At 39.1% G+C, this 12,818-nt stretch overlaps 1 protein-coding gene across 3 annotated transcripts in view; it reads left to right on the forward strand.

The window, feature by feature from the left end:
* Window positions 1–12,818, forward strand: part of tub (TUB bipartite transcription factor) — a 40,862-nt gene that overhangs the window by 13,545 nt on the left and 14,499 nt on the right. The window contains exon 1 of one of the 3 annotated variants that reach the window (XM_051379937.1): window positions 7,492–7,926. The exons of the other annotated variants lie outside the window; for them this stretch is intronic. Within the exon in view, the coding sequence (XP_051235897.1) occupies window positions 7,889–7,926 (38 nt within the window). The 5' untranslated portion in view covers window positions 7,492–7,888. Of the gene's footprint in view, window positions 1–7,491; window positions 7,927–12,818 lie in introns of those variants that run through there. 3 annotated transcript variants of the gene reach the window in all.

Raw genomic sequence — 12,818 nt, forward strand, 5'->3', positions numbered from 1 at the left:
TGGAAAGGCAAGGCTTGTGCTATTGTACAGCACCTCCATGTGTCCATGAGTCCTCACTACACATTTTTGTCACTGTTCAATGAGTCCCCCTGTTGGGCAAGAAGAATAAACACCGCCACTTACTGCAGCAACACAGTGATGTTACTGTACGCTGCAGACATGGCCAGATGTTAATTAATCACAACTATGGCAACTGGCGAGGTGGTACTGTGCTTGTGTTTACGCATGAGTGTCTTTTCTTAAAGCAGGTATTACGGTTAAATAGCCTACCAGCGGGCTTTTAAATGATAATTAGTCTCCGCTGTTGCCATGGTCACAGGAATTAACCAGCAGAGGAGGCAGCGTGACCGCCGCCTCCTCGCAAAGATGCTGAGTTAGGATGCAAGGGTTGCACACATTCACACCACGGCGCTCCCTCCGTCTTTCAGCTTATGTCCATGGAATTAAAAACATTCATTAGCACTGCTCTCTCGTCCATGAAATGATCTGAGAGTCAGAATGACATGGTCAGCTTCATTTTTCAGGGAAAGGCATTTCACTTGAACATGACATCATAGTGAATAAGCTGAGTAACTGCTGATGTGCTGTGTTATAACAGTGTCATTTAAGGCTACAGAGGCCGGGAGTGTGTGGCACTGCAAAAACATAAATTAAATTTGAGAGCTACAGATAAAACATAAAGATGGCAGATAAGTATGAGCAGAAACATCTTAGAAACAGTGAGTCACATGTATATAATCCTCTAAAGATAGATACAGGACTCACACACTGTACAGCACCTGACAAGACGACACTTTCATTTAACATCTTTGACTCTTTCTGTCAGCAGGGTGTGAAGTACACTGTGTGTGCGTCAGTCTGTGTGGGATGTTAGTTTTTATCCTGTTTGAACCAAACATGGGTCATTGACCTCTGAAATTATGCTTTTGATTCTTTTACTTTTTATGGTCTGTTAGTGCCCACACCATGTGCTAAAAATTCACTGCATAGGAAAGGACCTGCAATATAAATATACCTTTATGTATCGTTACCCAAGGAGTATAAAGTTTTGAATACAGTTCTGCAAAACTAGTACCTTTTATTATTTTATTAAGAAAAATTCAAAATATGAAATAGCCAGACCTAAAATAGACAGCTGCTTAGGGAAATATAAATGGACATACATTAGCTGTATGTGAACATCAACTGTATTTGACTAGCTGTAGAAAAGCCTCAGTCCTAACTGTTGTCCTAACTTTCTGTGTCATAATTCTTGCATAAACAATGTAGATGAGGTGATTTCAAAGTTTAACTGATCAAAAGTCTGCATTTTACAGATAGTAAGATAGAAAGTTTGATTCAAGGGTGTCCTGTATCTATAACAAAACCAGGGAGTACACTTTTAACAGCTGGGAAAAAAACCCATCAAGGATTGCATCTTTAACAGCTGGAAATGACATTGCAAGTTTAGGGCATAATTTGTCTGTCTAAAAATCTAAACACATCTGTATATACAGAGGGAAAATGTGGCAGATGACTCATCATTCCATATTGGGTTTTGTGCCTCTTATTATACTAAGCTGTGCATCTGTGTCTGTTGCCCATGGATACAAGTGGTTTTTCCAAATGGAAACCCTGCCATAAACATCAATTTAGCAAAGCTTAAGACATATAGCCTTTGTTCAGGCTGTCACACTTAGGAATTGATTCAGATCTCAGGGTGTTATTAAGGCAGTGTTTATGTAATGTTTAGAAAACATCTTATTAAATGTGTGTCTATTTCTGTTAGTGAGCTTCAGCTCGCAAGCACCATTTTTGCTAGCGTTTGCTGTCACAGAGTCACATTTTTGCCTGTGCAGATAATCTAGGCTACAAATAATTTACATACTGTATCAGTACTCAGACATATTTTGAGTATATATATTTTTTAAGGGAAGAAACATTAGTAGATTTCAGTATTTTCTTTAGACCTTTGATCAGATTAAGCTATTGTATAAGAGAACTTCTTTTATTTCATCAGAATGGATGCATATGTGTATTGTTAGCTTTTCCAATAATCATGTGTTATTTAGCATACCACACACACACACACACACACACACACACACACACACACACACACACACACACACACACACACACACACACACACACACAGATAAAGCTGTGCTATGGAAAGCAGGGTGCAAAGGAACTTTTGTGTATTGAAGAAGTCCATCTGGTTGCCTCACTGGGACACTGGGACACTGTTTCATCCAGCGTGACATTTTCTAATCCAAATCATGTTTAATGCATGGCCTCTGTTGGGGACTGAGAGATGAGATACGGGGATTATTGTTGATACAAGGACTGTGTATGTTTGCTTGCGTGTGTGTCGGTCACCCACCTGCTGAGTCTTGAGCATAGTTTTGCGCTGTGCTATAGGCTTGAAGACAGAAACTAACATACACCCAGTCTCAGGTGCACCTTAGTCTGAAAACGTAACATAATTATGAATTAAAATTATCCACAATTTGCCGTTACCAGAAAAAAACACGTTGCCGACATTAGAAGGAATCAATAGAAGGCACACATTAGACTCAATCAATACCGGACACAAGCCAATATGCTCATTCACTTTTGATTCTTTTCATGCATAAGCTCGCACACAGTCACTCACTCTCTGTCTCTGGGGCTGTGAGATTTACTTTTCACTCACACTCACAAACACACATTGTCTCTCTGTTTCTCTCGCTCTCTCATTGTAAGATTTACAACTCCCCTTTAAATAAAGATACCGCTGTTTATGCCTCACAGCAACCTTCAAAAGGCTGGCTCTTTTGTTTAAGCCAGCTACCATTGCTGTCTTTGAATATTTGTATGAAGACATTTTTCGAGGTCTCCATCTATAAATGATGATATCATCCACTGAATTGTGTCTGGAACGTCAGACTGCCGCTGTTTCATAGAAGACCTTCGTGGGCTGCTTCTGGCTTTTAATTAGTCAGTCCAGTCAATTAATTCAGTGTGATTTTAGTGTAGAATTATGGAGCAGTGTGGAAGCCTGGCACTCCAGTATGAATTGAACAATCAAATGTTATCTGATTATGAGTGAGATTAAAAAAATGCTTCCTCGAGTAGTCAGAAGTAGTTTGAATATGCAATGTAATCACAGTTTTGAAAAGGCTTGAACGCATTTGTAACTGCCATCTACAGTTTCATTTGTGTTTCTGGCCACTTTCATGAGTGAGAAGAGGGAACAATAGCTTGCTCGCCTATTCAAGTGCATGTTTTTTGTTATTTATTTAACATATTTCTCAGTACAGGCACTACTGAATATCAGTTTGTTCAGTACTGTGTTCCGACCATGGTCAGGTCTTCATGTGTAAATGCATCAGTGTGTGCACCATCTGATATCAGTCGTAGCCTATTCATTGCTCTGATATGCATAATTAAACAGGTGAGCATTATTAAACCCCATCCGTCTCTTAATCCTGATGCAGACAGGCTTTTTTAGCTTACACCAATTTACTGCTGACAGAATCCCTCGGCTCGCCAACAGTCTCTCTGAAGTGCAGCACACTACCGTGTGTGATGTGACGTAATGTGGATCCAGTCAGTGACTCACTCCCTTTGTCCTAATTGCTTCCGTCGAAGTCCCCCATTTCAAGGCTGAATATGTCATAAGAGTTTGATGAGGCAGTCCCATTTCAAGGCTTCTCCAAATGCAGCAGAGAAAAGCATTTTTCTCTTGCCTTAATCTGGAGAACAAAACCGGTTTATCTATTGCTTACTGTACAGCTAGAGGTGAGCAATGGCAATTTTTAAGGAGGCACTTGAGTAGGAGGAGGAGGGACCTGTCAAACCTCCAAAGTCTAAAACTTCACAGAACCTATTCCTTTGAAGGCAGAGCCATGGAATTGGGATGCATGGCAGCACATAGTTGCTGTGAATCCAGTGAATCAGAATCAGCAAAGGAATCACTAAAGTGGGGGAACATCAGCTGGAAAAAGATTAAGCCACTCTTATTTAATACCTACTATAAAACAGTAAGTAACATACTATATGTTTGTATTGGAAACAGAAAATCAGAAAAACATGGACTCAAAGTTTGTATTTTGCATGTTGGGAATGGTCTCCCAGTCAGAATTTGGAGATGTAGCAGCACAGGTTTTGGTTGATTTGCATGTGATAAAAATACAGTAATGTCACTCATCAGTAGGTACATGTCCTGCATGCCCGATCAGGCTGCTATATTATTAAGGCTATGTGCTCTGCAGCTGTGTTTCAGCCAGACTAACTAAGACAGGAGGACACAAGCCAGATATCCATTTTCACATCACTGTGTCCCTTCTGCGCCAGGGCCATTATTATAATTACTGATATTGCTGTCCTCCTTTTACCAACAATAAAATGCCTCTGGGAAAACTACAAATTCTGGACTGGTAAAATCAAATTTGTCAAGAGGATCTTATCATTAGCTGTTTAATGTTGTAATGGCTATTAGGCCAGAGGGAGAAAAAGGAAAAATAAAGCACTGTTTATCTTGTAGGAACGAGAATATACACATGAAATTTTATGAAAGTCAGCCTTCCTCCTGCTTCCAACTCTCTCATGACCAGAGCCAAACTTCAAAGTCCTCCCTACAGCATCAAATATTAAGCAGGGTCCTGTGCTTACACCTGTTTCTCAGTGGAGTGGCTTGTTCCATTTGCCTCCACTTTCATCACACCAGCTGATATGCAGGATACACACCATTAACCACAGAGGCTCAACAGTCAGTTACATTTATTGACAGTCATCTACATTTATCTCACTACCAGTGTTTTGTAATGTCTGTTTGTAATAGCCACACTTATGTTCTGCCCGCACTTCATTTGGCAGCCAGACGAGGTAGAAAATTAGTGCCTTGCTCAAAGGCATGGGCAGAGCTGATGATTGTAGACATGGGGGCTTTAAGCCCCATCCTCAGTTACACAAGATGTCTCACTAATTACTGTGCCGTCCTACTTCTCAAAAATACGGGCATAATTGAACCTAGGAGGATTTATGATGTAGGTTGTTTTTCTTCAGCAATTTTTCTTGCTTTGGTTACTCATTACAATAATTGAATTATAGGATAAATTACCAAACTCAAAAGGAACATGGGTCTCCTGGGTTGTGACACAAAAAACTACACCATCTCTCTTTTAGTCTTTCTGAGTTTGATGGGAGAAGACCAGGATTTGTCTTGAGTAGTAAAATTACGATTCTGTGATTTGCAGAACTGTGTAGGTGGGACATCTGATTTTACTGCCCACTTCAGTGAAATACAAACTGTATGTCAACATGCTTCTCAGTAATTTAATACAATCATATCTTCTTTTTAAAGAGCAGAATAACAAACTCAAATTACATTAAATTAATGAATAAGTCACCAGTATATAACCCAGATTTACCAAATAAATGAATAAATATATAAGTAATATATTCTCCACCTTCATGTAAAATGTGATCCACTCGACTCCCCAGTCCTCCATTTTATCTAAACATGACTGGTGGTCTGTGACATGGTGGGAGAAACACTGTGCAAGGGATCGATCTATCTGGAATTTTATGAAAGGGGATTTATTTTATGTTGTCTGTTCTGTCAACGCTTTCTTTCTGTCTGAGTCAAAAGGAAACACCTTTGTGACTTGACATTTTTGAAAGGCCATACCATTAGAGAATGCAATCAATGTTTCATTATGGTTTCAGTAAAGCTGTTGCAGAAGGCTTTGATGCTGTCGGTTCTAGGAGAATAAAACAAAGTTCTGGTCATATTTTTTATATAGATTTTTGGATAGTCCATCCAGTGTAACAACCAGTTTACCTGAAGAAAAGATTTGTGATTGTATGTTCACTGAAGGCTAATTGTCGGGCTCTGTTTCCATATTGAAACCCTATATATTATAAAATCTGTTGAAAATCTCTAGATTTCTATCAAAAGCTTTTTTCTCAACATAACAGAACAAATACAGGGTGTTATAATAGGAGGTACAAAATATATAGATATTAAGTGAAAAATCTTTAAAAAAAGAGCTGTGAGAGTGTCATCAGAATTAATATTTTAGACCAGCAGCTTTTAAAGGCTATTAAGTAATTCATTGTTATTTATCATGCAGGCAAATTCTGTTATTTTTGGTTTGGTTATTTTAACACATTAATCTTTTATGTAAAAAATCTTTTTTGCCATGGACTTTATATAACTGAGACAGAAATGTCTTTATTTTTCTTTTCTGCCCTTTTAATTTCTTCCTGGTTTATTTTAACAGTCTACCACTGAATTCAGCAATCAGCAATGCCTTTTTTTAAAAATGCGCGCAATAAATGAAAGAAGATGCTTGAATTAACTTAATAGTGACTCCACTGTTTGACTTGTCTTCGCTTAAATAACATTTTGTGCAATACTGAATGCTACAGCTTTACACAGTGTGTCTAATCTGATCAGCACAAGATGTGAGTTCTGACCTTCAACACATTAGAAAAACCAAAATAGCAATAATCGTGTTTGTGTGTGTGTGTGTGTGTGTGTGTGTGTGTGTGTGTGTGTGTGTGTGTGTGTGTGTGTGTGTGTGCACTTGAATTTATTTGTGTATTTCAGAATAGCTTGGTGCATTGAATGTCCTGAATCCATGTGAATATATAATAGAAATCAGTTCAACACACGGATGATGAAATACAGCCAATACAATTTTGCCTGCAGCCGTTTGTAGGGAGTCAGTAGATGGCAAGATGCTTTCATCTGTACCCACAGGCAACAGATTTTATTCCCCCAAATCCCCCAAAAGGATTGTTTCAGATGATTTCACGTTCATAAAATCAGCACACGCGTGGATCACACACTTAAAACTAGAGATATTTGCGTGTTGATGGAGTTGACATGAATTGACTCCTTGTAAAGCAGTTGTGTTTGACTGTCTATAGATGGACTCCTGAATAACCCTGGGAACACAGTGAGTGATGTGTGTTTGTGTGGTGACAGTGAGGGGCGGCAGACGGAGGGCGGAAGCAGATGTGTGTGAGAGAGGTTCAGCGCTGTGGCACTATCACAGGGCGCCTTTGTCTGGCCGTAGAGAGTGTTGAATTAAAGGCTGTTAACACTAGTCTGCACAGTCATATGCTAATGCTTCTTACTCTGAGAGAATAAATAAATTATGTTCCAGAAAACACATCTGAGTCCCTGCTTTACATGCCTCATGCAACACAGGCAAGAAAGATACAGAGAGTGTGTCAGAAAAAGAGAGAGAGAGAGTGTGTGTGTGTGTATAGAGTAGGGGGGTGGCAGTGTGCAGAAATAGAATAAAAAGAACATCAAAGAGGAGAGACAAAGGGGAATCTCTATAACCTTTTTTGCTCAAGGCTTAGCACTCGATGCTGCTGTAGGTGATGCTGCACAAGAGATAACGAGAGATAGATTGGGCAGAGAGGCACGGAGTGAGATTTGGACAGAGAGGGAGGAAGGAAGGAACGGGAGGGGAGGGGGGGGGGATTTAAAGGGCAAGAAACGGAGGGAGATTTAGATAGAGCCTACTGAGTGAGAGCGAGGGAAGAGAGCCAGTACAGAGCAGGAGCAGAGGCGGTCGATGGGAGAAGAAGAGAAGAGGAGAGGCATTGACTGGAAGCGTACACATGGGAGAGAAGAAAACGGCTATTTCATGTGCTCAGTGTGCATGACTGAGGAGTGCGGCTGTCTGTCTGGATTGTTAGTCATCTGCTGCCCTACAGCTAGAGGACATACGAAGGAACACAGGCGGGCTGTGGATATAGGGCTGTGTGCAGATGATGAACAGGCGATGTGGGCTCTCTGGCTGTGATCGCTGTCCTCAGACCCCGTAGCTACTTGCACTGGTGCTGTTGCAGGCCGTTAGCCTCACAGTTAGGAAGCAGCGGTCAGAGTGATTGATACAGAATGAGCTCCAAGCACTCCTCCGACTGGATCCCCTACAGGTACTGTACCACATTCCTGGGAACACAGGAGAGGGCACAGTGTTCATCTTTTTGAAGCAGTGTGTGTGTTTGTGTATCTGAGCGGGTGTTCAGTCATGTGAGTGTCTGACAAGGAGATCACACTGATAACGGTAACATTGAATTGGCACAATAAAAACAAACACTGTGGATGGAAACTGGATTTTATTTTTTCTTTAATGGCATAATATGAACATGAAAAATGATGAGGCTCTTTTTTGAATGAATTCCTGGATTTCAGGTCTCAATTTGGTTCACAGGCAGAAAAATATTCTCTCTCCTTAATATATTGTTCATGTGTACAACTGCATATGATGTCATTCAGAAACAGTGCTGTTTTATTGGATTCAAAAGTAGTAGTTTCACTGGAATGTCATCATGAATGTAGGATGTAGGTCATATAGTACATCACTGAGGAAGTTCCCGCCTTTCGTGTGCAAGTGTGTGCTTTATGTGCATGTCTGCATGCATGTGTGCAAAAATGATCTATATTGCATTATGCTGGGAATATCATTCCAATAATTTGTAGCAGCAACTAACGAAAATGCAAGTGTAAATGACCTTATAGTCTCTTGCTGTGAAACCTATACCTTTAATAATTTCAAGTGCAGTCCTACTAATGCTGTTGGTTCTTTCCTCTGATTGAATACCCATTGCCATGGTTCCCTGCTTACTTTGATGCCATTGGCTCACGGTTGCTATAAGTTACAGTGGCAGTCCATGAATTTCAGAATGAGACTGCGTCAGGATGACAGCAGAAAGTGATCTGTGTGGAATTTATTTTAAACTTCTGGAAAAGACCAACCTTTAACACAGAATAATAAAGGTTAAAGCAAAAGTATTTTATGAAATCATTAGATTGACTTTTAAACACACAGAATTATTCCATGACTGATGCAGTGGTGCGAACAACAAGCTGTATTACTTGGGTCATTTTGCATTTTGGCCTTCTCGACCATTCACTTTTTGTTTTAAGACAAGAGGCACTAAAAGCTAATTTTTGAATTTGAATGGTGGGTAACAAAATCATTTAAACAAGACATTAACCACTATCAGTTTCCAAATTTATATCTTGAAGTATGCCATTGGGGACAGAGAGATTGGTGGTTTCTAAATGAGCAGTTTTTCTCATCCCGTGAAGCGCCCATGAAAAATGCATGGACCTCTTGTGCAGAGTTGGAGGAGACAGCTGCACTGTGTAGCTCTCTCATCTCATTAGATTTATACAGTGCATGCATTCACAGAAATTCACAAAATGAAGGAGACATATCTCACAAACACACACATCAACAAAGAAACAGCAGTTGTACAGTAGCTCTTCTCTGCGGGGAGCAAATGATTTGCATTTCAGTAGTGGAAGACTTGTGCAAATCCCTTGTTCTCTTTCTGTTTTCTCTCTGAGATGGGAACACAGGGAGGAAAGCAGAAACTGTAAGCTCTTGACAAAAGGAAAGGTGAAATTGATATATTGTCAAAAATGCATTTACAATTATTTTACATTACCTTTTCAGAAAATCTTACCTGAATCTGGTTAATGTAATGCATAGGTTGTTTAATGCTGTTATCTGTATTAGTCTTGTCACATTGTGTCAATATTAGCTTTAGTTTTTACTTTCATTACCAAGGTCAGTTTGGGTCTGTGCAGTGCTCATCAGATTAATTTTCTCACAATCAAATTTCACGCTTCGCACCATGCAAATGACAATTAAACATGCTTTTGTGTGCATATTGGATTGTCCTCCGTCGTTGCCGGGTGCTGCTGCAGAATCATCAGCCAATGACTGTCACACATATAAAACCTGGTGATGCACAGAAAACTATTTTAAAAGTGTGAAGAGGAGTCTCCGTGACTGATAACAGTCAAATCCTTCCCTCCCCTGACTGCCAAATTCACTTGTGGCTGGCTGAGTTAATGAAAATTTTGGTGTCCAAATCAAACTTTTAATAGTTAGTTAGTCAGAATAAATTAAAAAAAATTGTTTTTGTTAGATCAAAATCAGTCCTGAATTTCACAGCATCATCAGCTTGTAAACAGTGTTGTCTCAAACTTGATATATAAGGTACAGTTTAAATGGACCTGTACTTGTATAGTGCCTTTCTAGCCTTCCAACCACTCAAAGCGCTTTTACAGTATGTGAGACCTTTCACACACATTCACTCAGTGATGGCAAAGTCCATCGAACAGAAACTAACATTCATACACATTTACGGCATCAGGAGCAATTTGGGGTTCAGTATCTTGCTCAAGGATACTTCGGCATGTGGCACCAGGAGCCGGGGATCGAACCCACGACCTTCCGATTAAGGAACAACCCGCTCTGCCTCTGAGCCACAGCCATCCACTGTAGATATTAGTAAAAAAAATATTAATTTAACAAATACACGTAATATGGGCATACAGTGTGATGAATCAGAACATTTGCCTTCAAACATATTGAGATCAAAAAGCAACAAAATAATTCAGCTGCTTCAAAATATAATTTAGATTCTCAGTTTTCATATAAAAAGAAGGCTCTGCACACAATGCATAAATACAAGCTTTCCTTCATTAGATGTTCACTAGACCAGGTAATGAATGTATAGTTACCAAAATCTTTGCATTATCAGTAAATACTTGGGACCTAAGTGTGCACAGCCTTACTTTTTTATATTGGATGTTTTCATCCTTCTAGTGTAATTTCTGTGATCTTATTAAAACATTTAAAACATTTTTTTAAATTTCAGTGTGTTGTCCGTTTTTTTTCAAGCAGGTTTTAAATGTCGTGATGGTTGATGGAATTTAACTAGTCAGTGTTATGCCTTGTCATTACATAGATCATTTACACCTTGAGTTTCAGTTGCACTGCATTACAGTCGATACATAGTTAGTCCTTTAACAGAATATAAAGGTTCCTGTAAATCTCACCATTGGTGTGTTCCAGGACAAGAGTGACCAGAGACTCTCGACAATAATGAGCTGTTTGACCTCCACTGGAACAGTATTGTTTGTGTCATTATCTTCCTGTCTGATGCCTATTCACACACTTGATTACTCTGATTGCAGACATGGAGTGCTTTGTTTGTCTGTACGTCTGACAGAGAGTGGGAGGTAAATACATTTGTATTGCATCTGTGTGGGCTTTTGTTGTCAAACCAGAGTCGGTAGTGCAGAGATACAGGTAGACTAAATATTAATTGACTGATGTTACATGCTATAGCTGCAGTACTGACTATCCACAGTCACTGTTGCATTCAGTCTTTTGACAGAGGTGTAAAGAGTGTAAAAAGGCTCATCAACCATGAGGACAAACCACCTGTTGGCTTTATTTATTATGAACCAGTAAGACTTAATGGGAAACGAAAACAGATTTGCCACAGTTGCCATTAATCAAGCTGAGAGATAACAAATTGACAAGTAAAAAATTGACCATTATAACTCTTATACAAAACTGGAAATGCTTTCTATTTTTATATTGTAACCATCAGCCCTGCAATTACTTGTCAGTATTTCATTATCAACCAGATTATACATATGTGCACCTATATGGACATATATAATTTGATTGTAAAGTTATTTATACATCCTCAGGCAATATGCATGAAAGGTTTATAATTGTTGAGAGTAAAACATAGATTTTATAAATAAATGTATTAGAATGTAATAGAATGTAGAATATGAGACTTCATTCATTAAGAACATGCAGAATGATAATTAGGTGCCTGTGTCATAAGCTGTATATATAATACCCTTTAAAAGGCAGACTGAATAAAAAAGGAAAAGGACGTGTAAGGAAAACACATATGCATCTGCATGTAAAAAAGTTCATCTTTACAAAACAAAGTAATTTTAGTAATAGTTAAGAGATCTGGAAAAAAAAACACATTATAATTTTCTCATTCATCACACATCAGCAGACACCCCTTCCCATCTTTCATCCTTTTCCACTGTAGCTCATTGTTTCCAGCTCTCTTGGAGAAAACATCCCATTGCCCTCTAATTAGGAACCATTGAGGTTTCTGAGGGGTCTTTCTGAGAAGGAAGAAGAACAGCTATTATTCAGTTGATAATGTTCATAACGGATTCACCAATAATGACACAGTTTCCACTGAAGCTTCAAGAGGGCGATAGTGTATATATTGGAACATACAAGCATATGGACTTTGAGAGGTGAATGATGCAGCAGAAGGACTTCCAGCGGTTTCCATAGATCTTTTGATTTTTTTTTTTCAATTGTGAAAACTGTGGCCTCTGTGAAGCTGAACGCAGGTGCTGTTCTTAGTGAATGAAGTAAAAACAGTTCAATATACTCTGCGACAAGGAATGTCAAATCAAGAAGAGTCCATTTTGTTTATATGTAGGCCAAAATCATGAATGTGCCTCAAACGGCTTTGCAATCTGTACAGCATATGACACCCACGATCACGAGACCCTCTGTGTCTGCCTGTCTCATGACAGACGCTGCTGTCCATATGTTCACTGGTACAAGTGTTAAGAAAAACAGTGACAATGTTGCTGTTGTTGCTGCTGCAGTATGGCTTAATGTCTGTTGACACAGTTGAGGAGATCTGCACATGCACCTCCAGTCACTGTCACTCTTGGTTTTTCAACACCTTCTTGTCACCTTTGCAAAATCTCTGCTGCAACTTTTTAAAGCAATGCATATGGGAATTAATTTACACCTTTATCAAAGACACTATGACACTGTTAGCTCAGCTGCCCTGTTACCTTTTACACCTACTCTGCAACGGACTGGTGTGTTTTTATTGTTGGACTTTGTATCTGAAGCTTTGTATATTTAAACCAAAATCTGAACATAATTTTGACATAAAGTAAATTAGTGAACTAGATAGTGTGGCTGGATATAGTATATTCATTAAGTGCATAAGCAAGTAAT

The sequence above is a fragment of the Dicentrarchus labrax genome, unplaced genomic scaffold (genome assembly GCF_905237075.1).
Source record: "Dicentrarchus labrax unplaced genomic scaffold, dlabrax2021, whole genome shotgun sequence".
Taxonomy (NCBI): domain Eukaryota; kingdom Metazoa; phylum Chordata; class Actinopteri; family Moronidae; genus Dicentrarchus; species Dicentrarchus labrax.